The sequence below is a fragment of the Stigmatopora argus genome, chromosome 5, assembly GCF_051989625.1.
Source record: "Stigmatopora argus isolate UIUO_Sarg chromosome 5, RoL_Sarg_1.0, whole genome shotgun sequence".
Classification (NCBI taxonomy): Eukaryota; Metazoa; Chordata; class Actinopteri; order Syngnathiformes; family Syngnathidae; genus Stigmatopora; species Stigmatopora argus.
Genome location: NC_135391.1, coordinates 8,216,961 through 8,242,749, shown reverse-complemented (window position 1 = coordinate 8,242,749; position 25,789 = coordinate 8,216,961). Strand labels below are relative to the sequence as shown.

At 38.7% G+C, this 25,789-nt stretch overlaps 3 protein-coding genes across 6 annotated transcripts; all 3 read right to left on the bottom strand.

Moving 5' to 3' along the window:
* Positions 1-1,278: 1,278 nt before the first annotated feature.
* Positions 1,279-12,950, bottom strand: inpp5l (inositol polyphosphate-5-phosphatase L). 2 transcript variants are annotated; one of them, XM_077601088.1, is made up of 16 exons: positions 12,514-12,950; positions 10,146-10,187; positions 9,651-9,751; positions 9,273-9,360; positions 5,975-6,038; positions 5,475-5,578; positions 5,230-5,282; positions 4,908-5,027; positions 4,587-4,671; positions 4,409-4,501; positions 4,272-4,346; positions 4,048-4,121; positions 3,846-3,957; positions 3,616-3,684; positions 3,470-3,537; positions 1,279-2,860 (listed from the first exon to the last, which is right to left on the bottom strand). In XM_077601088.1, the coding sequence occupies exons 1-15, from the start codon at positions 12,571-12,573 to the stop codon at positions 3,496-3,498; spliced, it is 1,182 nt and encodes a 393-aa protein (XP_077457214.1). In that variant the 5' UTR covers positions 12,574-12,950; the 3' UTR covers positions 1,279-2,860; positions 3,470-3,495. The 2 variants fall into 2 exon arrangements, with proteins under 2 accessions (XP_077457214.1, XP_077457215.1); XM_077601089.1 differs by lacking the exon at positions 12,514-12,950 and adding an exon at positions 11,093-11,156.
* Positions 12,951-13,346: 396 nt separating this feature from the next.
* gpat4 (glycerol-3-phosphate acyltransferase 4) lies at positions 13,347-21,354 on the bottom strand. Of its 2 annotated transcripts, none has more exons than XM_077600994.1 (13): positions 21,191-21,354; positions 20,016-20,536; positions 18,769-18,838; positions 18,385-18,685; positions 18,200-18,274; positions 18,022-18,111; positions 16,340-16,433; positions 16,118-16,233; positions 15,970-16,025; positions 15,800-15,885; positions 15,592-15,720; positions 15,429-15,508; positions 13,347-15,359 (listed from the first exon to the last, which is right to left on the bottom strand). In XM_077600994.1, the coding sequence occupies exons 2-13, from the start codon at positions 20,181-20,183 to the stop codon at positions 15,251-15,253; spliced, it is 1,374 nt and encodes a 457-aa protein (XP_077457120.1). In that variant the 5' UTR covers positions 20,184-20,536; positions 21,191-21,354; the 3' UTR covers positions 13,347-15,250. The 2 variants fall into 2 exon arrangements, with proteins under 2 accessions (XP_077457120.1, XP_077457121.1); XM_077600995.1 differs by lacking the exon at positions 21,191-21,354 and adding an exon at positions 20,682-21,088.
* Positions 21,355-21,864: 510 nt separating this feature from the next.
* polr3d (polymerase (RNA) III (DNA directed) polypeptide D) lies at positions 21,865-25,099 on the bottom strand. 2 transcript variants are annotated; one of them, XM_077600998.1, is made up of 9 exons: positions 24,952-25,099; positions 24,110-24,279; positions 23,989-24,032; positions 23,764-23,924; positions 23,563-23,684; positions 23,326-23,482; positions 22,568-22,809; positions 22,329-22,481; positions 21,865-22,205 (listed from the first exon to the last, which is right to left on the bottom strand). In XM_077600998.1, exons 2-9 carry the CDS (start codon positions 24,269-24,271, stop codon positions 22,092-22,094), a joined length of 1,155 nt encoding a protein of 384 aa, XP_077457124.1. In that variant the 5' UTR covers positions 24,272-24,279; positions 24,952-25,099; the 3' UTR covers positions 21,865-22,091. The 2 variants fall into 2 exon arrangements, with proteins under 2 accessions (XP_077457124.1, XP_077457122.1); XM_077600996.1 differs by having other exon boundaries at positions 24,110-24,272.
* Between the last annotated feature and the right edge of the window lie 690 nt (positions 25,100-25,789).

The window sequence follows — 25,789 nt, the reverse complement described above, 5'->3', positions numbered from 1 at the left end:
AAACACTCTAAAAAGCAGTTTTGTACAGACTGGATATCATTTGCAACTTTTTTCCATATTATACAAAAATAGTTGTTATCAGGATTAATCATGAAACATTAAAATGACTTTATTATGGTTGTTGTCCAAAAGTTTTTTTTCAAGAACAAGTATTAAAATACTGCCTTTGCAAAATATCTGATATCCCAAACAAAAGTTGCTATTATTATTGAGAATAAGATGAATGAATGTTGTGAATGTTTGTTTACATAGATTTTTTTTATTTTACTTAAAAAACCTTTCCATTTGAATGCAGTCCAGTTCTACAACACTCCAAATTTCTAATAAGTTTCAATCAAAAGTAACGTAATCATTCGCTTCGTAAAGGCATATTTTTGATACAATTCTTGTATTGCATCTATCTGTGAATTTGGAAGAAATGTTGTGGCTAGTGATGTAGATGATAGATTATATAAAAGTAAAATGTTTGTAAATAAAGATATATACATAAATATCTGACATAGTAATGAGTGACTTTTTTACTTTTGCCAAGTCCAAACAAAACTGCTGAACGCGATGACACATTTTAAAGATTGAAAACTAGTTATGCTGTGTTGACAGCCGTGCAAGTGACATTTCAAATAAAAAGAACTAGTTTTTTTTCCTCTCATGTGAGCATATGGACAAATTTAAAAGAAATCAATACAAGTTGAGCAGCTCATTGACCAAATAGTCTCCGTGACTCGTCATAGCTCACAATGATATACGTACATGCTAGATAACACATTTTAAGCTGCAAATTCATGAGCAATTTTACATTCAAATACAAATCCATTTGGCTTTTACATGAATAACTGCTGATCATTTTGGATTGCAGTATTTTTTTCCCCCAGATGGTTTGCTTACGTATTCTATATGTGAAACTCATCATGTATTCAGTGCACATTGAGTGAAATATTTCAAGATTTGTATTTCTAGCAATGATGTTTGAAATTATAATCGCATGTTCCAAACAAAAAAGCAAAGTTCACAAGTTTAAAAATGGATTTTTTTTAAAGATACATGCCCGTTTTAGGTGGTAGGAAACAGTTGGTAATATGTATCCTTATGAATTACAATTTATGCAGCCGTTGCATTGCAAACCACACCTTTATACTGCCACACCGGCCTTACAGGTTGATCACCTCATCATAAAATGGTGTTTGTGCTTTTAATAAGATGTAATTAACTGAACTGGTAAAACAAATACAACCCAATGGAGGTAATTAGTGTAAATTCTTGTGTCAACATCACTTCAACTTCTTTCCAGCTGCCTTTTTATTTGTTCTCAGTGACATGCACATCAACTGTGTTCCAATTCATTCCAACATGACTATGTATTTACAAAAATATTCCTGTGCGAAAATTGTAGACTGTGGTCATATTACTCAGAGAACTGATTTGTATCACTAATGTCATCATATAGCAAATGAGGACAATTTTTAATGAATATATTGTCAATAATCTGAGTGAGGTTCAGGACAGGATGTTTTTTGGCAACGAAAAAAGAGAAATTTCCACACAAGCAAAATATTTGTGTGACATTCCCATTCAAGTAGTTGCACCCTACTACTACTACTACAATGAGACTATTTGCAGCCCTTGTTTGAAGATATTTTTCCAATCTTCCACAGTTCATAAAACAAATTAATTCAACTTGGGTACACAGTGCATTTCACATCTTAACGACAGTACGACTGAAACATTTTAATCTTATTATGAGAAGTAAACATATTCGCTGTACAGCTACAGGTATATGGCCTGAAATATGAAACCTCTTAAAAAGGACAGCTGTGAATAAATGTAAAAGAACAATGAACTACTACTTAAAGTGAAAAAAAGCACTTGGTTTGCAGTCCCCCTCTTCCCCCACAAAATTCCATCATTTCTACTATTATGAGCAATTTTTAACAGGAAAATAAATGTTTACAGAAATTATTGCATGACTATCTTAATCACATTAGAAGTAATAATTGTATAAACCAAGCCCGGTGGCATAATAAATTTAATCCTATGTGGATTATACTGGAATTTTCTCCCGTTTCCGCCCACATTTGCACAACACAGATATTAATTTAATTGAATACTCCAGATTGTCTGTATGTATCAATATGAGCATCGCTGGTTGTTACCTTTTGGCGAGCAATAAATTCAATGTGTACTCCGCCTTTTCCTCATAGTTAGAATGAATGTATCGGAAAAAGAACGCAATACCTTTATAATAATTGAGAGAAAAGAAATTTAGATTTAGTTCCACGGGTAAATGTGTGTAACCAGCCTGACAACTCCTCGCAGGTGAAAGCACTTTTCAAACGTGAACTGCAAGTGTGCGCAAAACTGAGACTAAATATCTGATACATGTTACTGAACTGTACAATATCTACCCAAACACCCCCACTCAAAACAACATACAGTACATATAAATTAAAATATTTTTGGTAGCATGAAAGCCACAATCACCAGAGTAAATAAAAAAAGGGTTAAGTTAATATTTAAAAAAGTAAAAAGCCAAATTAAAACATTGAAACGAAATACAAATACAGTTAGATATTCTATGTCTGATTAAATAAGTTCTAAATACACAGTATCCAAGTTGTCGGACTATAATCATAATAATGTTTAGATATTATTTGTTGACATATAACTGGAGCAGTTTGTAAATAATCACTCATGCTAAAAAAAAATGTAACAAGGTCACACAAAGGTCTTGAACTTGAAATAACTTCCATCAGTGTTTACAAGTTTTCACTTGAGCTGGTATTAAGGTCAACTTTTGTTTTCGTCCTACAAGTGCTGCCCGCGTTCCACAAAAATCAAACGTGGGTATTTTACAGAGACACACCTACACACACAAAAAGAAAAAGAAAACAGGAAAAACATGAATTCATTCATTACATCTAAGTAACATGCACAAACAAGAAGCATGCTTTAAATATACCAATTAAATTTTCACCCCATCACATTAATATGGGCGACTCGCAACCAAACCATTCCATTCATAAACTAATCCAGGCAAATATAAATTATCCCAACTGCTAAATGCCTCATTCAAAAGTAGGTCATTCTCAATACAGATTATTTAAACAAAAGAAATCATGGCCATAAAAATGCCAATATTGTGTCGGCTTCAATTTATTTATCCCTAGCCGGCCATCCAGAAGGACGTGTAGGCCACCTAACAGGGCGCTTTGTCGTTGATCCCGATTGACGGTTGAGAGCATAGATAAGATATCAGTGAAATGTGCTAATGGCACACAGACACAAAGGAGAGCTGGTCTCCCGCTGGTACTTTATCTTACTTCATATGGCCACACTTGGAGCTTAGTTTAACTAATGTCTCTCTGGGGATCACAAAAAGATTGCTGCACTCACCCAGATCCCCCCCACTCCCCCCCACACACAAATTTGTCTCCTACACGTGCCACTAGCAGTTTAATATGGACACACTTACTAGTTTATCATCGGGAAGTTTGCCAGTCAATGTTCATTTGTCTTCAGTGCAAAGAATAAGAAAACAGGCTGTTGAAGATACACAAATACTCCTTAGCTTTTGTGAATTTTTGTCACATGTGTGTGTTTTGATCGTGGGTTACCTACCTTATGATCTCCCATGCAAACATCAGGGCCCACCGTGTCATAAATTACACCCCTCTCACTATTGGCACCCTGGGAAGAAAATGTTTCATTAATAAGTCCACTGGCAACTTTAAATTAATGTGGCATTATTGGTTTTTGGAAATACTGTAACTGTGTTGCACTTATTTATTCTTGATTGCTATTTAATGTGTCGTTACAGTGGATATTGAATGGAGCAGGCGCTGACTTACACCGTCGATGAATTGCTGTGCGCTGTGTGACATTAAAATCCGATCGCACCAGGCGGGACAACGAGTGTTCATGTACTGGGTGGGTTTAGTGTACTCTTCGCTGTAAGGGTAGCTGGGAGGGGAAGGCAACATCAGAAATGAAGGTTTATAGAAACAACAGGAGACGTCCAGTTGTGCATTTGCGGTAAGATGAAAGTCTCACCTGGGTGGAAACTGGATTTCCTCTTCTCTCACAACATCATGAAAGGCTGTGACTTCCTTGTCATATTTTAGCAACTGGAAAGAAGAGAAGTATTTTTTGGAACATTTTTTTTGTTTCAAAGATCAGATGGAGAAATATCAAAATGTGTAAACGCCAAAATGACGTTTTTCAACTTCCATTTTTTTTTACAAACTCAAATAATAATAATAAAATAATGAGCTAACGGCTTTGCCATTGTCTTCTCTGAATGCAGCTTGATACAGGTAGGCGAACAGTTTATCTTCAATCAGCAGAAGAACCTGGAAGTGAGAAAACAACCTAAGTTGCATAGTAAAACTTGTGAATGCAATGTAGAAACTACCTGGCGGTCAGTCTTCTCCTCACAAATGATTTTCTGCACTTCATTACTGCTGTCCTTTTTCACTGTCTGAACTTCAGCTGATGTAGATAGATGCTGCTCGATTGTTTGCATAAGAGTTCCGGTTAAATAGGGAGGACCGTATGAAATGTGCAGAGCCGCCTTCATTGTTTCTGCATACCTGAACTAGACTCAGCGTATCCAAACGAAAGTTAAAATCTCCAAACAGGAAGAAAGGCATCGGGGCGTGGCAGCTGTCTGATATTCTAAAAGAAAACAATTTAACACAGCTTGTAGGTGCAAATCTTTAGGCACATTTTGGTGCAGACATGGCAGGAAAGTCCCATAAAAACATGTATAAAGTTAATGTTAATTCATCATTAGCACTCACATTGAAAGCAGTGAGATTTCTGTATTACCGGCTGTCGATGTTTAAACTAAAGTTTGCTATGTTTGTGTGTGTGTTTTTTAAGAGATTCCATATTTTTTGTGCCCTTCAGACCTGTTGATGACATGTCGGAGAGCGTTTTTACGGTTGGCAGAGTAGATAGAAGGACTAGAATTGCAGGCAATGAGGTTGGAGGCATCGTGAAACAGGTGGACATTGACCAGGTCGAGTCCTCTGGGGAGGAAAAAAATAATCATAAACACACGATAAGCTTTTACATGAAAACAAAACAGAAAGTGCTAAAGGCAGACACCACTAATATTGTGTTAGGTAGATTTTGCGTATAGAACAAGTCCCTCTCAATCAAAGATTGGAATCTCAGCTCGGCTCAGATTCCAATCTAATGTTAAGACTATAACTGGCGGGATGAGCGTACCGGTCGTGGATGATCCAACGGGTCCTCATGAAGCCCTTCCTGGACCACTTGAACTACAACACAGACAAATTAGCAAGAGTCATTAAACAGCAGCCAAATAGATCATCATCGATCCGGTCCCATAATTTGTCTCATCTCCCTGTCAGAGTAGACAGCCACTGCATCCCCAGTAGACTCATTTGTCCACACATCTCCCTTTGGGCCCAACATTAATCCCCCCCTAACAAATACACACCAACACTCACATCAGACCAGAAATTCTTTGGGAATTTTTCTTTTTCCACAGTGGTGACCCCATCCAGTGAGCCCACGTACTTGTCCAGTCCCGGTACTGCTTTAAAATCCTTGACTGTGAGGGGCAAAGACGAAAGGGGGAGCGAGAGGTAGGCGTCAGATAAAAGAGTGCGGAAACATGCAAACGGCAATCAATAAACTGGTGTTAACCTCATCAGTACGGCATACGTGATGAGGGGGATCTATAAAGCGGCCATTAGACTGCGTTTGGTGAGCGACTATCAGTTTGGACCAAACAGCAAGTGGCAGCTCCATCATGTTTATGGTTCTTCCATATGCTTTTTGGAGGAGCTTTTTCACACCTAACGTGACTGGACTACGAAGGGGGCAAAATGACACCATTCGGGCACTTTGCAAATGCGAAAAGGCGGCGGCCTGGAGCGATTAAAGCCTCGTCACAACTTAAGCTTTGTTCTACATTTTGCTAAATGACAAGAAAGGTCGTTCTTACCACTAAAGTCATACTGGCGGATGTTCTTCAATGACTTGTGGATGAAGTACATGCTGCCCAATGCCTAAAAGATAAGAAAAGAAAGAGTTGTGCTATGAGCCTGAAGGTAATAAAAAGGCAATAACAGATTCAAAACAGTTGATTAACTTGAAAGAAAGCGGCTGTCGAAAGCAATGCAACACAATTAGAGTCCTTTCTTACAATAGCACATTTGAATACATTTACTTCCTATGCAAAGCATTCCACAAAAGCAGGCGCCAATTTTATTAGTTTTAGGCTGAATTTGGCTACAACCACACCCTTGCCGACAAAATATGTGTTTGAGTATGAGATTGCTCTACTTTAATCAAATGGATTTAAAAAAAAAAAAAAAAAAATCAAAACTGGAATTTTACTGTATAAATTAACATTGTCCTTACTTTAATAATTGGACACCTGACGTAGAACATTCATTTTTTAACACTCATGCATTATGCTATGCCAATAATGTGAGATCATTCAGAAATATTCAATGTAACAATAAAATGATTTGTAGGTTAATCAATTTAATAGTTCCTTGGTTACAGTTACAAGATGTTATATATTTTCATAATGTTTACTACAGTATATTGTGATAGTAGATTGTGGTCACAGTATCATCTTTTGCAGCTGCAAGAATCAATGAAACATAACAACTTTCCACATAGAAGTTGGAAAAAATGTTAGTATATGTCCAGTATTGGTCATAAGGCAATAAGAAACTTGGTGAACGTATAATATTTACTGTTTTAATTCAGCTTGGCTCAGCACTCCATGTACCTTTTTCACAAACTGCAAAAGCATTGACCCACGAACAAAAGGCAAAAAGTCACTTGAACGTGGTGACAAAAACATCAGAAATCATCTCAAGCTGACAGCCAAGCAGATGAACCGACATGTTTGTTTAGCCATTGTGTGAGACGGGCTAAAAGACTGATACGGAGAGATTGTTTGTTTGTTTGTTACTCGACCACAGACGGCAAAACTAAACACAAGAGAACACAAGAAGCCCCCCCCCCTACTCCCCAACTAGCTGTATGTGCACTCCAGCACCCAATCATCCCTAACATGGTCGGACAATTTTTAATGTACTAACTGCCTGCTCCACTGATCTGATTAATCACGTCCCGGGAGATCAATAAAGACAGAAGATTAAAACAATTGGAAAGGTATTAAGCAGTGGGCCTGCCGCTGTCTGCCAACTTTGCTCGAAGGGACTGGCGGCCAAAGAAAAATCAGCCATTGCTCAGGGAGATCGGGGCGTGACAGACCACTGAGCAAGACCAACCACACCAAACACAGCCCCCTTCCAACCCCCCTCGACACCTACCGACCGACCATGCCCTCAAACAACTGCCCTGAGCAAGAGAGATCTCTCCCAGAAGGCATCATTACTCATCTGAACTGAAGTTATCCTCATTTAACAAAACAGAAGTGTCTTTGTGCTTTGCGTGAGTGAGCAGCAATTAGGGAGCAGCTTATCCAAACTTGGCCCTAAAGTGTGGGCAGACTGACAGTTATTAATAAAAGCAATTTGCCAAAACATTGCACAAGCAGGTCGAAATTTGTCCTAGATGAGTGTTAATAGTGCAATAAAAAAACACACACTTTGCTGCACATACTCTAGCCAGCACCTATCTTCATCAATCAGGTGTGTGCACAGTTTAATAAAAAAAATATTGACTCACAAGTGATTTTTTTATCAAAACACCATTTGTACTGAAAATGCATGCAAGTCTACCCCATTTACTTTTGCAGCCCATCATAAAGCAGAACCACACACACGGACTAAGACTCAAACTCTCTCTCGCTCTCAGCCATGTAACTGATGGTCTGAAGCCCGAGGGAAACAAATTGGAAATCAATACAGGTGGCACCGACCAAATGAGAATGAGGCAACACAGCGTGGACGAGCGGGCTGGGGGTGCACGATTCCTCTCAGGGGCAAAGGGTGGAGGGTGCGAAGACTGAGGCGCAGGGGGGAAACTTAGTCCCAGCTGCCACCAACACATACTTTATTTATTGTAGACAAATAGGGTGGGATCAATAGTTTTAATCTAGACTTAAACGTATTGACTTGGGCTTGTCATCCGCACACCTGGCCATTGACTTTATCCGTTTGATGCGTGGCGCTTCAGCCAACAAGCATGACCGCTGAACCCTGCTGTCAGATGATGAGGAAAGGGATCACCTGGGAGGAGTGTGGGTTAATAGTTTAAGAAAGACTAGCCAGTGAAGTGGGGAGACATGGTTATACAGTATTTTGCAATCTGGTATATTTACCGTATTTTTCAGTCGATAAGTTGTACCTGAGTATAAGTCGCACCAATGCAAAATAAGTACAAGATGGGGTGGTGGGCTGGGGGGCACTTAAGTGGCACTGGGGTATCAGTGACATTTTAGAGGGGACTCTTGTTTGATCAAAAACCAAGGAAAAACATTATACATTATATGTAAATATGAATGTATGAATATATCAATAAAATGGAAAACAACAGGCTAAATAGGAGTTTGTTAATGTAACATAATTTCAATTAGCCTGAACAAAAACTTGTTAGACTGCAAGCAATCACACTTTCTACTTTCTGGTGAGAACACTAATTAATTTGTCAACTCCTCCTTTATGGTATGAATCAGAATACAAATTTTCCATATGTATTCTTGGGCTCTATGCACATCCATTTTTGGAGCCCATTTTCTTGGGTCAGAACAAATTAAATATTTGCAGGCTAATTGTTTTCTGTAGTTTCCAAGTTCGCCAGTAGAGGGGATGCAGACTCTTGGTATGCTTATCATGTTTCTGGGCTTATTATATTTTAAAGGAGGTGGACAATTGTAATTCATTTGAACTTGTTTTCCAAATTCATGATCTTATTCCAAATCATTGCAATTGGAAAAAAAATGTTGATACCTATTTGAAGACTGAACCATGTCAAATATATAGTATGTTTTGTATAACGTATGCGATGTCGACTTTTGAAGGCATTACTGGTTAAAATGATTCAACTGCAAGCGATGAATGGGCCCCCAAAGCTTGATAACCCCTCAATTGACTTAGAATCACAGTCAATAATTTGAAAACGTATGCACTAGTTTTTAAACGACTGTCATTTACATATTGAGTGCAATTTACCAAAGGAGTCAATTGCTCTGCCTGTCATGACCAGACCTTGCTTAATGTTCAGCAAATGTTCTTTTCTAAGCCTGGAAAAGGGCCCCCTCTAGAGAAGAATTCTGAGAACTACTGCAATGTTACAGTTGTTCCACCTTTCTTTCTCACCGTGAATCGCTCTTCTGCCTCAAACTTGTTGTCCACATAGATGCAGCGCCTGTCAAAATCTTTCAGTTCTTCACTGCACTCAATGCTCCTGAAAATTGCAGAACAACTATTAGCAAAACTCTGTTTGCTCGTTGAGCTGTGAAACTGAAAAGATCCTGTTGGTAATTCATGATAAAAACGTTCATTAAAATGAAGGGCATCGATGCTTGTTGAAATTATGAGTTCTTTACATTTTGTGAGAAACAAGGGGAAGAAAGTAGAACTAAGTGAGAATGAAAGAAATTTGAAGTTGTTGCCCATTTGGATGCGGGACAATGCTCCTTTTTGAGGTCAAAACAAACACAAACAGAAGGATTATTAATAGTGCACTTTTCCTACCGAAAGAATTCTTCTGCGTGCCCCATGTTGACCAGATAATCTTTCCCTCCCACCTCCTGAAAGTGTAGGGCGATGAACTGTGGCTGGTAGGAGTGGATGGTCTGTTACACAATAAGCAAAGACCTAAAGTTAATATTACACAAAAATGAGGGGTGAGGAAAATAATCACATTTGGATTTCACAAGAGGGTCTTTCCCACTTTGTCAGTTAGGTGGAAATTTTTGGTCACGAAGTTGACACACTATGCCGTGTGTTCATTTGTTATCTATAGTCAGCACAGTATCCATTTTCCACAATACTATATGGAGAGTATAGGTCAGAAATTTGTGATCAATTAAAAAAGGTCAGGTTTGATTGATCTGTGATTCCATGCAGACAATATTATTATTTTTGTATTATACTCTTGAAATTTTCTGCTGGTCTTCCCTAAAAAAGGTTAGACAATGTCATATAGAAAGAGAACATTCAACAAATGGGAGGGTGAGGTACACTTACCTTGTATAACTCCTGTAGCCATTCATTTTGAATTTCACCCACCTATAACATTAGATACAATGCAGTTTTTAGTATTTAATGTCAACTTGGAGCTGTGTTTAAATCATCAAAATCCAAATACTGGACATCACATTTTCATCCAACTATTAGTATTTTATATTATTATTATTACAATTCAGCACTTCACAAAGATATTCATTCACTATCCATAACACATGAGTGACGCAGGGGTGCTGAAGCCTCCCTCAGTTGACTATGGGCACAAGACCCCCTGAAGTGCCTGCCAGGCAATCACAGTCTTTACATCACTTTATATACTTAAGCAACCAACTTTTCGGCAGGGGTTGAAAAGAACTAAACAAGAATGGAAAATAAATTATTTAGACAATACTTTCAAATGATTAATTTCATTTTTATTTCTGGCTATGCTTTATTGAACTCACAAAGAACTAAATGAAATGATATTTTGAAGATTTAACAAAGTTAACAAACTGCACCCAAATCCTGAAAACTAGGATATTTTAAAGTATTTCCTTATCTGGAGGCAGGCCCTGTGCGACTAGAAAAGCTAAAATCTCTCGGTGGTGATAATCATCTGTTTACATATCTCCCACAATGGGATCTAACATGTTTCCACTGGAGCTCCATCTAGCACCCGGAAACATGGACTTGAGCCAAATTTCCATGAGTGCAGTGAATTACTTGACCTCTTGTCAGTTCAGGCAGAACTAAAAGCTGGAAATGTTTCTATGTAATGTAGAATGTTCACAAAACATATTCACAAAACCATCAATGTGAATATTCATGATAACCAATATGAAAATGATTTTACTCAGAATTTTAGAGATTAACAATGACAAGCTTTCTGGACTCTTGGCTATTTCACTGACATGAATTGAAAACAAATGAAAATAATACTTAAGTTTAGATGGATTTAACCGCATTACTTATTTTTGCAGCATCGTCATGGGTGATCCAGTACGGACAGTTCTGAGACTGCAAACTACAACCAAAACACAGTTTTATTAATTAGATCAGTCGGAGTATTTTTGCATTTTTAAAGGCAGAGTAGTAGACAGCGAAGGTGGGATGATTCTCAGGTGGTACGCAGATCAGTTTTATGGCTCCAAGTTGGAAGTTTTCTGGACTTCTGAGGCCAGTTTGCATCTTCTTGCCATGTTTATATAAATTATCCTCATACTAAGTGAGCATGACCAATTTTGAATGTATTCAAAGCCTAACCTCTAACCCAAAGTCAACTGTCTCCTTCCAGATAGATCTCAATGTTGAACTGGGAAAGGTGGGAGAATAAAAAGAGCCACAAAATATCTTGGTCATATGACGATGTGTCCTAGGCATTTTATGATAATGTCATATTTTTGTTGCAGTCGTGGTAAATTCCATGGCATTGACACTTGACAGCTCTTATATAAGGGGACTGAGTGGGTAGCGCGTCGGCCTTACAGTGGGGGACCTGGGTTCAAATCCAGATTGGTCCACCTGTGTGGAGTTTGCAGGTTTGCAGAGCCTGCGTGGGTTTTCCCCACATTCCAAAGACATGCATGGTAGGCTGATTGACACTATAAATTTCCCCTAGGTATGTGTGAGCATGAATGGTTGTTTGTCTCCTTGTGCCCTACGATTGGCTGGCCACCAATTCGGGGTGTCCCCTGCCTCTGGCCCGAAGTCAGCTGGGATGGGCTCCAACACCAGAATAAAGAGGTTCCGGAAATGAGATGAAATGAGCTCTTATTTAAGCAAAGTCATAATGGAAACAATAGTTTGTAAATAAATGTGTCCAGAAATCTGGTATAAACACTCAAGCAGCGATGTTGGAATTTGTGACATAGGCACGCACATGTCCTGACCTGCAAAGCTGTTTGTGACCACCAAGATGTCAGGTAACCAGCTAGTTAATCGACTTTTTCGAGTGCTACTGACATCAATATGCCATCCTCCCATTCTCCCATCCTTCTCCTAAGAATTTAAATGACTCTGACAGCTAGACAAAACTGTGAAGATGCCAAGCTCACTCCAAATGGCTTGGACGTCTAGCACTGTCAATGGCAGCCAGTGGCTTGAAAACGTTCTGCACTAAAAACAACTTGTTGTCACGTGAACCCTCATAAAACCACTTTGAAACGTCTTGGATGAACTCATAAGTCAGTCCACGTAAGTGTGCGCGTGACGACAAAGCGTGACGTAAAGGTGAAATTAAATGGCGCCTATTCGAAGTGTATAGTAGTAAAAAGCCAGTCGCCAATTTGGCTGAGAGACATATTCATAACATAAACGTATTCATATATTCGGGCTGATTTACGTGAATTTTGTTGCAGACTAGCAAGATCGGGGTAAGTTATATACTTACATTGTCGAAGAGTGAGCCGACATTTGCGGTGACAAGAAGCACCTCGGTGTGTCTCTCCATGGTCCGGTCACAAAACACACCCAGACTTGAAAATCTCCTACCCGATGAGGCCTATAAGCGACTTCCTCAGCAGATTAGAAAGGCTTATTGTGAGAACCGGAGTAGTTAGCGCTTAAAATAAACTGGCATTGCAGTAGAATGATCTTGTGCCGCTCTCAGGTCCAACTTGTTTGCAGACAAGTCAAACACAGCAGAGGCGCTCAATGCCATGATCGAGCGCAGGAGGCACTCATTGAGAAGGTTTTCTTATTTTGAGAATCTCCAAAATAGTATTGAAACAAACTGATTAAGACAAGGCTGTTATATAGAGTGATCACAGTGACCAACTAGTGTATACTGACAGCAAGAAAGACAAAGTCGTGTTGCGTTAAAAGAACATTGGCGCTCCGCCCATTTCAGAGCAGCGCACCTTTAAAGTCGTCTTGTAGTCACTAAATCACACAAAAACTCGCACAACGAGCTGTGTCAAGTTGTCAACTTGTTGACAGAACGTGCTAAACACATATACGTCACGTCAACGTGCTTTTTAACCTATACTGTAAAAAACATCTGTTCTGTTGGTTACAGAGAGGCGTAGAAAAATACAGGAGATTTTGAACGCTCCATTCGCGTAACCACAAACACACTCGTGATGAAATAAAACAGGAAGTAGTATTTTTCTTCTATCAAATAGATGTGAATAAAGCGTTCTACACTACTTTTTTCTTAAGTTTAACTTAAAACTAATTAAGACTTATGACAAATAAAGTGATTACTTCGGAAGGAGGCAGGGGTTGACTGTAGTATATATTATTGTTTAATATTATTATCAATTATCATTATTCATGTTTGTGCAAAAATTGTAAATTCCAAAAATGTTATTAATAGGACAATTACAATGAAAGTAAGAAATATACACTGGTTAATTGGTAAAAGAGCAGATATGTATATTAGTTGTTTCATTTTTAATGAAAAATATAAACATTTAGAATAAATACAGGCATTTTTAAATTGAGAATATTTACCGTTTTTCCTTTACTTTTTTAATGTAAAGAAAAAAAGAAATGAAGTTCACCATTTTCAAAATAAAGATTTTTTACTGTTAATTCATTCCCTCCCATTGACAACAATACACGTCCACCTCATTTAAATTAGGAGGACCAGTACCCTGTCAAACTCACCTAATTAAAAGGGGTGACATGTTTAGTCAGTGGCAGCCGATGATTTAAACAAAAGCCCTACAAAGGATTAAGTGGTGTGTGTGGCCACAGTTTCCTACATTGCATATCAGTACGCCATCACTATGTGGAAGCCAAAAACATAATAGTGGTTGTACATAAAGGATTAGTATTCAAACCAAATGGTGTTGGATTTAATAGTCATGAACCCCTTGTCTTAAACAGACGTGTAGTTTTGGCTTCCATCATGGTTACCATAGTGCTTGTTAAGAGCTGTTCAACCACGACCATTTCCATCACCATTTTGTCCCAGCAGAGCGCACTTTATTCTCTACCAGTGGTAACAAAATGAATTCAGGGTTGTAATAACATGTCTAAAAAAGGGGTGGAGGAAAGTGCATTGACAATGTTTTGAGTAGTGTTCCAGATTTTCAAATGAGAATCTTGCAATGTATTGCCCCAAGTAAAATGTCTTATTTGAATAGAAACTTTGTGGTTTAAATAAACCCATTGTTAAACACAAATTCTTGCTGACATTCTTGAAGAATTTTTTTTATGAACATGTTTCACACAATCTAAATGGTTCATTCATCTTGAAGGAAGCTAAACTAAAGCGAGTAGTTTTTTCCTCCCGCATGTGCCAACTGGGGCAGAGCTCACCAAAGCATGGGAAATTGCGAAAATAGCCTTTGTAGTTGAGTTAAAATAAACCACAGAAATGTGTTGTTAGTTTCAACCAATGAGTGGCCCAAAAAGTCGGTTAGCAAATTAAAGAAATATTAGCTGCTCCTTATTCCAAAGTGTCTTGTAATTGTTTAAACTTGCAATTAACTGTTCACCTAGGGAAATGCTGATTGAGCTGTGGCCATCACAAATATGATATGAATTGCCAGAAGCCATCTTTAGCAGCCATATTTCCACTTCACAATGTGAGCATTTACACATTCCGTGGAAAAAAGAACCATCAGCAAGAGTTTAGCAACAACAATTACTGCTGTTGTAGTCAGGTGCATACAAAGCTCCATGTAAAACACAAAGCTTAAAATACAAGATTTTGGAAAAAAGCTCATAAAAATAGTTATACATGTAATAAAAGCTGGCATCATGTCAGACACAAGCCAGCCATGCAAACTCTCAAAAGATGACCTTTTCTTTTACTCTATAACTCTGTTATATACCCTGGTAAAAGCAGGATTATCTTAAAATGTAACCGAAATACAAATAAAAGTAAATTACAAAAGAGACAAAAACTGAACAGATAAATTACTATGAAGTGTTTTCTCGACCACGAGCAAAAAATGGCTCCATCTTTGATCATGCCAATATTTTTCCTTTCTACTGCAGTCGAGGCTTGTTTCGCCAACTCCAATTGACCTGATAAAACGCTGCAAATTGCACACTTATTTGTGAGGCAGAGAAAAGTCTAGGAACCCCAACTCTGGAGGGTGCACAGCTGACTTCATTTGTAGTCATGGCCTCCCTGTGAAACTTTGGAGCCGATCCATCTCCTCGCAAATCTCTCAGGAGCGACTGCGATCCTCTTGTGTGCCTACCAGCATTTTACTATAGAGCTTTTGCTGTTCTTCCTTGAAAGTATCTTTTACCTTTCCTCTCTTCAAGCCTCCATCCCTGAAAAAATAGGGTTTATTAGTCCCTCATCTTGCTGGGAGTAAAATAAATCCAATGATATTGTCGTACCACAAAAGATCCACTAATCCTCCTTGTCTCGCAATGGCTGCTTTTACCCGATTGGCAAACTGTGCAGCGTCCTCTCCTTCCTTTGGAAAATATTGATACGTGTAAGAGTGCAAGGGCAACCAATCACATGTACATGATTTAATAGTACAAGTCAGAGCCATACCTCTATGGACATGGGAGGAAGGTACCACACACTGCAGACAATAGCCCAGCTACTCATCATACGTAACAGGTAGTTGACCATTCCAAATTTGCTGCTATTCCAGAAGGCATCTCCAAATCTGGGATCATACTGGACAGGAGGTATCAACACATTAGTGATATTAGACTAAGTAACATGACGGTTAAAAAAAATAAGACATTTCTCATACCTTGATGGCGACAGGGTACACTGTGCCGCCTATTTCAAAACTGCCTTTTTTAAACATCATAACTGATGTGTTGTTAATGCATGTACCTGGTAGACAAATATGTTAAGATACAAATCTGTGTTGACTTACAAGGTCTTTTGAGAGAGGGAAAAAAATGAAAATAAACTCACCTTCTGGGAATATGAGAATAGGAAGCTTGGATTTATCTTGTGCGTGGTCGCTCAGCCTAAATTGCAGAGAGAAGAATACAAGCCCATTCAGTGAATTTTAGAATTTGGATTGAATATGAAATGCAACATGGCAATAATGGTATTTTACCTGTTGGCCACTAGATGTCTGTCTTTGACCTCTGAGCGCTCAAACCATATGTGTGGGCAAGCTCTCACCATGGATCGCTGAATGATTCCCATCAATCCCCCATGAATTTGGCCCACCTGACAGATAGCGTACACAACATTAGACATGTAAAGGCCTTCATGTATACAACTTTGGAAAAATTTCAAAATTGAACAGGTAAGGAAAAAAATAGTTAAAAATTACCATTGCGTAGCAGCCATCACTGGCTAAAATGATGACATCAATGGGTGACGTGTGGTTGGCGACGCATATTCCTCCATTTTTGGGTTTATTCTCACTACAAAAGTAAAAGCAACAGGATTCATCAATAACTCCACGTGGTAGAAAGTCATGAGGGCACATTAAATCACAAGAATGTTGTGGTTAAAAACAAAAAAAAAGTGGTTGTATGGAGCAAATCATTTGACTTTTTGAACACCTCATCAATCTTAATTCCAGCGATTGAGTTACAGCAGATGAAAAAAAATGGTTCCTACTTGATAAATGTGGAAACACTCAATCTTAATAACTGTTCTATAATTTAACAAGGCAAATTGAACAGTCGGTCAGAATGGCTGTGGTGATCCATACATTTGTAATTGACATAAAAGCTTGTTAACACTGCAAGCAAACACATTTGTGTATGTGCCACAGCTTTTCATTGTTAAACTCATAAATCCGAATTAACTACAGATTACATTATGTTCAGAAAAGGGCACAGGCTTGTTCGTTTGCTTAGCAGCCACAGACAAATTTGACAGTCACGTGCAAACCTCAAAGCGCCCTGCCCTGAGATAAACACTGCAAAGAAAACAAAACAAAACATGCTACCTGAAAGCCCTAGGATGCCACACCTACTCTACTACAGCTCATGAGCTTTTTTTTAACTTGTAAAGCAGATACAATTTTCTTTTTGAAAAGTACAGAGTTTAAACCAGAAATGTACATACACTGACTACTTGATAAGAAAGGTGCTACTTTTCTTACTATATAACGTGAAAAAAAAATCCTGCTTTGTTTTTTGTTGTTTTTTATAGTTGTATTAGCATTACCATTATCGTTCACTTCTTGTCACAAAAGTTTTTGTTACACACTGTTTGCTCACATTACGATTCCTATGCCATTTGAGAATTTGGGAAAATTCTAATGATTGTTATTTCTTTTGAAGCCGCTAATTTATTAAGCAGTTGAGTTAATGAGGGATAAACATGGGGCTTCTTTTGAAGGCACACCCAAAACACACTACGAACACGCTTCTTTGTGGAACATGGGAAAGTCTAAGAAAACCAGCCTTGAAATCAAGGAGAGAAATGAGAATCTCGACATACTTGAAGGTGCCAAATTCATCTATTCAAACACTTAAGGACACATCGACATAAAAACATCCAGCCATCATTACCAACCAACAAAGGAAGGATTTCTGTGTCCTAGAGATGAAAGTGCTTTTGCCCAAAATGCCCATAATGGGCCAAGAACAAAAGCGAAAGACCTTGTGAACAATGTGTCATAAAAAAGACTACTTCACATAGGCAGAAAAGACACTCTGCCAGGAAGAAGCAATTATTCCAAAAGAAATATAAAAAAGCAACATTAAAATTTGTAAAGGCACACAGGGGCAAGACATAACGTTTTGAGACATGTTCATTGCTACATTTGGAACCTTCAAACCCTAAAACCGCCATCTCAACTGTGAAATGCAGGGCTGGAAGAATCATGTTAAATGACTCCTTAGTGACAGACTGGTGCACAAATAAAAATACTGAAGCGACATTGCTTTTAAGGCGATTTGTCACTTGTGCATGAATACATTTTTACCCTTATGAAGCTCTGTCTATACTCCAACCCATGCCAATGATATTTATTCCACTCGCAGCGTTTGTTCTTACCTGTCATGGTATGTTATGATAGCAGTCAGAGCTCTGACACATATTCGGTTGCACATGAGGTGAGCCTTTTCACTTAGGATGCTCTTCATCCTGGAAATACAACAGAAATTGAGTCCTGTTCAATCCTGTTTGTAAAAGCAGTACATATTCGTGAAAATATTTCTTTGGTAACACCTACCTTCCATTGGGTAGGAAGCCTATAAGAGAAGTGAGAAATACCAGGAGGCCAACACCAGTGAAGGCCAAGGTTACCCTGAAACAAACCAGATGCATGTTATTGATGACACTTGAAATGATATCTTATTGGGTTGTTCTTTATATTTCCACTAAGATTGAGCAAATATCGCTATTATTTATGATTACCTGAGCGGTAAAAGGATGCCATAGCGGATGAGCAGGCCCAATCCCCAAAGCACAGTCAGCCTCAGGCTGATATAGTGGAAGTTGTAGTTGCTGCGTGTCAGCAGATTCCAAGACACCAACTCTTCTGCCGAGAAGCGCTTGGTTACCTCATCATCCATGATGCTCTCCACGCCTCTTCGAGCAAAATAGAAGATGTCCGACATCTCGAACTCGGGTGCTGAGTCCAAGTCTTTGTTGCTGCCGCTGCGCCTAATCTCCTTGATCTCTTCTTCCAAGGAAGTGGGATGTTTTGCAATGATAGCTAGACTCATCCAAAGGATGGAGATGTCAGAAATACTAACAAGGAGAATTAAAACAATGACTACAAATAATATTTTAACTCACCGTTGGAGTATGGTTTATACAAGGGATGATTATTTTCTTTGGCTCCTCTCTCCATCCTCAGTGTAGCCCACTAGAAAAATGTAGTGACCAGAGGACAGAAGATTTAAAACATTGTTGGAATGTGGATTTGCCACATTTAGAATTCAACAGTATAAGTTATAATAAAATCATTTTTCTTCCATTCACACCAGCAAAAAAGACTGGGTTGAAAGTATGTATACTATGTATGCATTGTTCACTACTTTGACACAGAAGGTTTGACCATTTGTTGAGTCTCTGACCTTAATGTCACTTTATTACGGTCAAAGTAACATTTAAGCAGAACAAAAACCACACAAAAAATACTACAAAGTCTACAAGTCTGAAAACAAGGAGTTACTTCTACTCAGGGAGAGAAAAAGTACACAATGTTCTCTTTGGTATGAGACAAAAAAGTTCACACGGTAAGGCGGAGACAAATGATTATACAACATAATAATGTTTTAATATGGCAATTGTGAGAAAGTTTTGTGACTGTAAGGGCAAGCAGGCAAGACCAAAAACACAGGAATTTTATGCCCTCTGGCACAAAAAAATGCTTTGACTATCACATATTGAATAGAAAAGCTTTCTATTTAAAAGTTTTTTTTCAACTAAACAAAAAGGCAATGTCCAACAAGCACTTCAATTTAGATCATAAATATGTTAAACCTTTAACAGTCATTATAAGAAGAAGAATCGAGTGTTGTAATCTTGTGCAAGGCATGAAACATTCACTCATCTTATTACAGCTTGTGACCTTCGGTCACTTTCCACATTTGGAATTTTTTCTCTCCAGGAATTTTGAGCTGAGGAAATCTCCCCAAGTTCCCGTGGGCTCACTTGTTTGGCAATCTGGTATCAGTTTTCTCCATGAATACACGAATTTAAGAATACACGAATATAAAGAATTTCGGGCTAGAGCAACTGTATTAAAAAATGATGGTTTACAGAGGAAGGCGTCAGTTTGGTGTATTTAAAGCAGCTGAACCTTTGACAGCCAGACTATAGTTAGTGACGCACTCCAACCCCGAAGGTTACATAACAGCTGGCTGAAATGTTAATCCATATCCACCACTGAAACCCATTACCAGTGGTTGCATGATTCCTAATGGTACAAGAACAAGCACCCCAAAGTTATGTTTTCAAAATGTCCTTTAAATCATTTATGTTACAGTTTAAGAAATGTATCAGCTTCCCAAGTACACAATTCAGATTAAAGCTCTTACCTCAAAGATCTTTAACAACGACTTCATGTAAAGACGTCTGATCCCAAAAGACACCCCAAAGATGGCCGGCACGAGTATGAAGACAAGGAGCAGTGTGAACCACACAGTGAAGGAGATACCCAGGAGGATACACACCAAGCTGTCAAAAGGATTAAAAAACAGCTCCATGATGAAGAAGGCTGAGTTTGGAGTTCTTCCTGATCCAAGTCAGACGAGTGGAGTACAAGCCTCGAGCTCCACTCTTTGGCCCAAAATGGCCCTTATCTGGTGTCAACACACATTCTTCATAAGATGGGGCTTCATCTCACTGCATAGAGAATCGGGGCTCATCTTAACACTGCCATCGCAGGCAACATTAAAGAGGAAACTCCCCCCATCCGTCCTAACTTGTCCAAATCCAGATGTCCTTACTGCTATAGCAAATGTCCCATCGGGGAGGATGTAAAGAACAAAACAGCTGGACTTGGCAGGTTTCTCTTCTGTGGTGAGGAACCAGCTCAGTTTCTTAGTGAGAAATTGGCCTGGAAAGAATAAAAAAAGAAGTATTTAATTGAATTGAATGCCTTTATTGTCATTATACAATGAGTCTGAATGTTTGTTAGTCTCGCTTTAGCTTAGTCACTTAGTACTTAATGATCTTGGCAAACTTGCATTCCTACGACTTACTAGGCTTTGAGTACTTGACGCATTCGCTGCCATTGACGGCGAAAAACGTTCAAATCGTTTGAGTTTAAATGTTGTGAAGAAGATAACAGTTTATCGGAGGCCCACTTCTCCTCCGCTGTTGATTCAACGGGACGATTGACGACAAGATCCAGGCACAGCTAGCTTCTTCAACAACAGGCATACAGCTAACACTTGACACACGATTTCTACATAGTATCAACGTAAATTATGGTTCTCAAACACTGACATGTGCCGTTCAAGAGACGGGGGTGTCCGCTAAGCCATCAAAAGTAAACCGTGAACTAACGCGACAGCCATATGCTGCATTGGTTTAGATCCAAAGCGTGGTTTCAAGGGGTTAGCTTTTGCTATCGGCCCGGATTGAGAATAAAGTGCTGAGCCAAGCTTTTGTTGGCAGCGTGGATGGTGTGATTGTTTGTCAAGTCCTCAAACAGTAGCTATCAGGAAGACAGGGGGAAAAAGGTTGAAATAATGATTAATAGACCCACCTGCGACACCAGTGCATCTCTTGTCTTTGTCCGGCACACTGAAGCCAAACTCCACCCGGCGGACAACGCGAATAGACAATGGGCCACTAGTGGGCGCTGCGTCCGTACAAACAGTCCCGGGTAAACCAAACTCTACAGCGACACTCCCTGGTTACAACGGCCAACTACATAGCATTACACCATGGCTGACTGAATATTATTGTGTGGCTATTTTAGAAGGCGTAATAATATCCACACTCATGTTACTACGGCTGCGATTGGCTGGCCACCAATTCAGGGTGTCCCCCGCTTCTGGCCCGAAGTTACTGGGATAGGCTCCAGCACCCCCTGCCAACCTAGGGGGGATAAAGCAATTCAGAATTTTGATGACATGTTACTACGGGGATACATTTTTTTGATAGGCAACTGAGTTGAGTATTTGTAGTGCACAAATCTGTTGCTTGGTACAACACAGTTGCTAACACTTTCATTGAAAACAACCTCAAGCACCCCCATCGTTCAAAAGAAAATAGCATTTTGATGGGATATTAAGATTTAACTCTGTTATCTGTGACAATCTCATTTCTCCTTGGCTGCCATTGGCAGGGATAGATGACCAACTAGGAAGGAAGGACAGTGTTTTGTAAAAATGAAGTTAGTTCTGTTAATTGGGTTAACAAATAAATAAAAAGAAATTATTTTGAGAAAGAAAACTTTTATTCACACATTTACATCCATGTACAGCTCATTTATCATACCCTAGATGTAGACTAAAGTAACTGAATAAATAGCAAAGCACTAAATTATTGTCCTTTTGAGCAACAATAAACTTTTGGCCTTGTTCCAAGTCTTTTGTTAAGTGTTTTGGCAAACTTTCATATGGCACAGCAGGGCAAATCAGAACCTTGAAGGGCATCAATCATCACCTACTCGCCAACAGTGATTCAAAGTCTGGTGAGCAAACCATTTTGTGTTTCACGTTCCCTAAAACAGTCATGTTGCCTCTTCGTCCCTCTGGGTCAACAGAAACCAGTTCCTGCAAAAAATCAAAAAGACAAACACGGGATGGAGTTTCAACCCACAAGTTCTAGAATTAAACAACAGGGCAGTAGAAAATGCAGCAGGTGGAGAACACAGAACAAACCATCTTCTGTCATACCTGAAGGAAAGCACATGAAGCACCAAGGGAGACATCCAGTGTAACCTGTCCCATGATGAGCTGCACCCTACCGGACTTTCGTACAAGCATCTTTCCAACAAAACCCTCTCGCAGATCTTTTAAATAACAGCCGTCATCTTCACTTGTCTCCTCCTGTAAATAAAAAATGAAAAAAATCAAAGTACACTTAGACAAAATCTGTCTAATAGTACTTCTATATAGTGATGACCTTCAGGTACCTGAGTCTCTGTTTTCAGAAGGACAGACTGACCATCCGCAGACTGCACCTCCGTTTTTATTGGCTTGAACTCTTTGGTAGGCGGCTGGCCAGGCAATGTGTCAGGCAGCTGCATGAAAAACAGCTCCTCACCTTTGCTCAGACTCCACCTGTGAAGAAGATCCGGCAGAACGTCCGGTTCAGGGAGGGGAGGCGGCTTGAAAGTAGACTCGGGCTTCTTAAATTCTTCTTCCTCCTGTTTCACTAAAATAATAAAAACAATATAGTTGGCTATGTATGTATCGCACAACTTTTACATACCATGTTACGTTATTAGAACATTTGATATTTTCTGAGAAGCTGTGAATGCCAAGAAAAAAAGTGAAATGGTTGTCTCGTTATCGTGATCTATATGCCATTCCCCATTTTATGGGGACATTTGCACCCTCTTGTGGAGACATTAAAACAGTTCTTCAAATACTTTAAATGAGAGGCTTCTTACCAAAGGGACATCTGCTCCTGTTAATAGATAATATTCTTGAATTGATAGTTTAATTATTAACATTCATCTTCCAATAATCCTCACGAGAATAGCTAAATTTAATATTTAAAAAAGCATTCTTCAAAATTGGTTTGAGTGAGTAATGAGTGTATATACACATTTGTGTCTTAAATGTGTTTTAACAGTGTGGATGAGGAGCTTTAAGACTACTTTTCAGGCAGTTTATGTAACCTAAATACTGTATGCGATCAAGTGTATAGTAGAAATATGCAAATTACTTTCTAATGCAGGTTCCATTGGGTCATCCTCCTCCATTTTCTCAATTTTTATTTTTGGAGCACTGAATTCCTCCTTGAAACCCCATCCCGACACAGCAAGAGGAAGTTGAACTGGGCAGCTTCTCTGTTCGCTCTTGAGAAATGGATCATCTATGAACTGAAAAAGCATGCAGGTTAAAGGAAGAAACCAACTGTGAACGTTTAAAAGAATCAATAGGACTATTAAATGATAATCACACTATCTTTTTCCAGCTTGAGAATTATTGCTTTAGTCTCTTCTTCAGTTTCTCTATACTCTTTTTTAATATTGATGATGGCGGATGGGCCTGTGCTTGGGGCATCACGTTCGCTTTCATAACCTATTGTAATGAACAAAGATTGTTAGTTCAGCATTTAAAATAACAATGAAGCAGTTGCAAAAGATCTTCGTATGCTCACCTTTTTTTCGGATGGCCATCTCTGCTGGACCCTGCTCAAAAATGGAGTGGGACTGGATGGTCTCCGGGTGACCCCTACCCCTGCCTCGGCCTCTTTCTCTTGGACCTCTGCCTCGGGGTGTATCCTTTCTTTCTCTCCTTTGCCCGCCGTCATCTTTGGTACTTTAAAGCATGATCAACAGTCAGATTCAGATCGGATGGTGAACTTGGACTACTGTGAACTTACTCTTCTTTAACTTTGCGGCCAATAATGTTTGGTGTAAATGTTTTCTAGGAGGGAAAAAGACAGGAGCTTATAAAGAGATACAGAAAAGAGAAACTTCATGCAAGTATTTCGAGACACGCACCTTTTTCACTCCCCCGAGGGTGAGATCTCGAGAACGCATTGAGGGAAGGCGGCCTGCAGCGACGCTTGCAGGTGTTCGGCGACCCATCGGTTGGCCGCTCCCACCTCGTCCTGGTGGTGGAATCCGATGGCCGCTGGGATCACCTGCGCCGGAATCAGCCATCCTTAACCCTTAACACAGTAAAACAAATAAATTAAATTGAGGTCATACCATTTATGTTGAAGTCTCAGATTGAAGAAGTGTTAGCATTCAACTATAACATGAAAAACATTTTCTACATGAGCTTACCTTGAAGAACTATGAACCTAAATTATATACATGCAGTAATATATTGTTATGTATTCATGGATGATTGCAAATTAGCTCAAAGGGGTTGAGAAACCTGTCTTTTTCCAATCATCTAATTTACGAAAATCAAGCAATGGGCAAATGTGACGTGAGGGTAGTAAACATGTATGAATAAAACATTAAAAAATACTGTTGTTGTGCAACTGCTCATTTAGAGCAATGTTTTGGTTATTATGAAAATTAATGGGCTGCATTTTCAACCGATTTTTTTCTGGAGGAAGAATAAAAGTCAAAGCAAACTTGACATCCAAGTTATCGAACAACCCAATGACAATGATTTTAAATGTAATTAAGTGTTTTATGGCTCATCTGTAAGGCAAATATGGCAAAAGCAAGCCATAAATGTCAGTGTCAAATCATGTAATCTTAACTCCTTAACAAAACAGCACAGAAACGTATACACACGTGGCCGACTTTTACCACTTTAACACTAGCGACATGCATTGTGTTACTCACGAGTTTGTGTTTTGGCACACAAACGAGCAGCTACTTACGTTAATAAAGCGGAGATACTTCAATATGACAATAAGTCAACATTTGTGAGAAGAGTCGCAAAAACGTGTTGACTTCCAATGCCGCTTTGCTTACTCACATGCAGCCTTCAAATCACTTCCGGGTGTCATCAGCCAAAGTTGAGGCGGATCACAGCTGCGCACAAGATGGCGCATGCGCACCTATATTAACTTTATTGTATAGTTTCTGCTATATAAAGCTGTTTTCCCAGATTTTGTTCTTATTTTTTAAAAAGCTGCCTGAACATGTTATAAATTTATATACTACGTCCTTTAAAACCACAAGTTTCAAGACGATCGGTTTATGAATGACAGATTAAGACTTTAAAATTAAACGAAGAACTACTAATACTATTTTATTACTTGTTCTACTAGACTGGCAAAAAATATCTTACTCATAAGAGATGTTTTTTTATTACTAATAGAGAAAAATCATCCATTTCCAATTTGTTCCATTTTTTCTAATAATTAATCATAATTAATTGTGGGCTTATTGTTGCCTGTAGATCATGAGTTCAGGATGAGCATGTATGCTCTTCAGTTATGAATTTCATGTCTCTGGTCTGATGAAATCTTTAGGAGGCAAAAGTAGTGGTTATAGTTCATTTTGAATGTATATTTGTATTTGGAGTCTTGCTTGTAAACCAATTGTTAGATTGACAGTTCCCTCCTCTCATCAGCAAATTAGTTCTAATCGAGCAGAAGATAGGAACAGTATCAAAATCTTCAATTATAACAGAAAGCGAAGAGTACTGGTTCATCTGATTTTTTTAAAATATCAGTTTCATACATAATACATACATGTATTGACAATTCACAA

Bases quoted from the DNA above. Each gene is read 5' to 3' on its own strand.
- inpp5l (XM_077601088.1), bottom strand. From the start codon at position 12,573: ATGGAGAGACACACCGAGGTGCTTCTTGTCACCGCAAATGTCGGCTCA. The intron at 3,685-3,845 runs GTAAGTCAGCGC...TTTTCTTCCCAG, and splicing joins CACAGCAATTCATCGACGGT to GGTGCCAATAGTGAGAGGGG. The intron at 3,538-3,615 runs GTAGGTAACCCA...TATCTTCAACAG, and splicing joins TTTGCATGGGAGATCATAAG to CCTGTTTTCTTATTCTTTGC.
- polr3d (XM_077600998.1), bottom strand. From the start codon at position 24,271: ATGGCTGATTCCGGCGCAGGTGATCCCAGCGGCCATCGGATTCCACCA. The intron at 23,483-23,562 runs GTGATTATCATT...ATGCTTTTTCAG, and splicing joins TCAAGCTGGAAAAAGATAGT to TTCATAGATGATCCATTTCT. The intron at 22,810-23,325 runs GTAATTTGCATA...TTATTATTTTAG, and splicing joins AATGGAACCTGCATTAGAAA to TGAAACAGGAGGAAGAAGAA.
- gpat4 (XM_077600994.1), bottom strand. From the start codon at position 20,183: ATGGAGCTGTTTTTTAATCCTTTTGACAGCTTGGTGTGTATCCTCCTG. The intron at 18,275-18,384 runs GTAATCATAAAT...GGTTTGTTTCAG, and splicing joins GGCATCCTTTTACCGCTCAG to GGTAACCTTGGCCTTCACTG. The intron at 15,360-15,428 runs GTACGACAATAT...CTATTTTTTCAG, and splicing joins GGATTAGTGGATCTTTTGTG to GGATGGAGGCTTGAAGAGAG.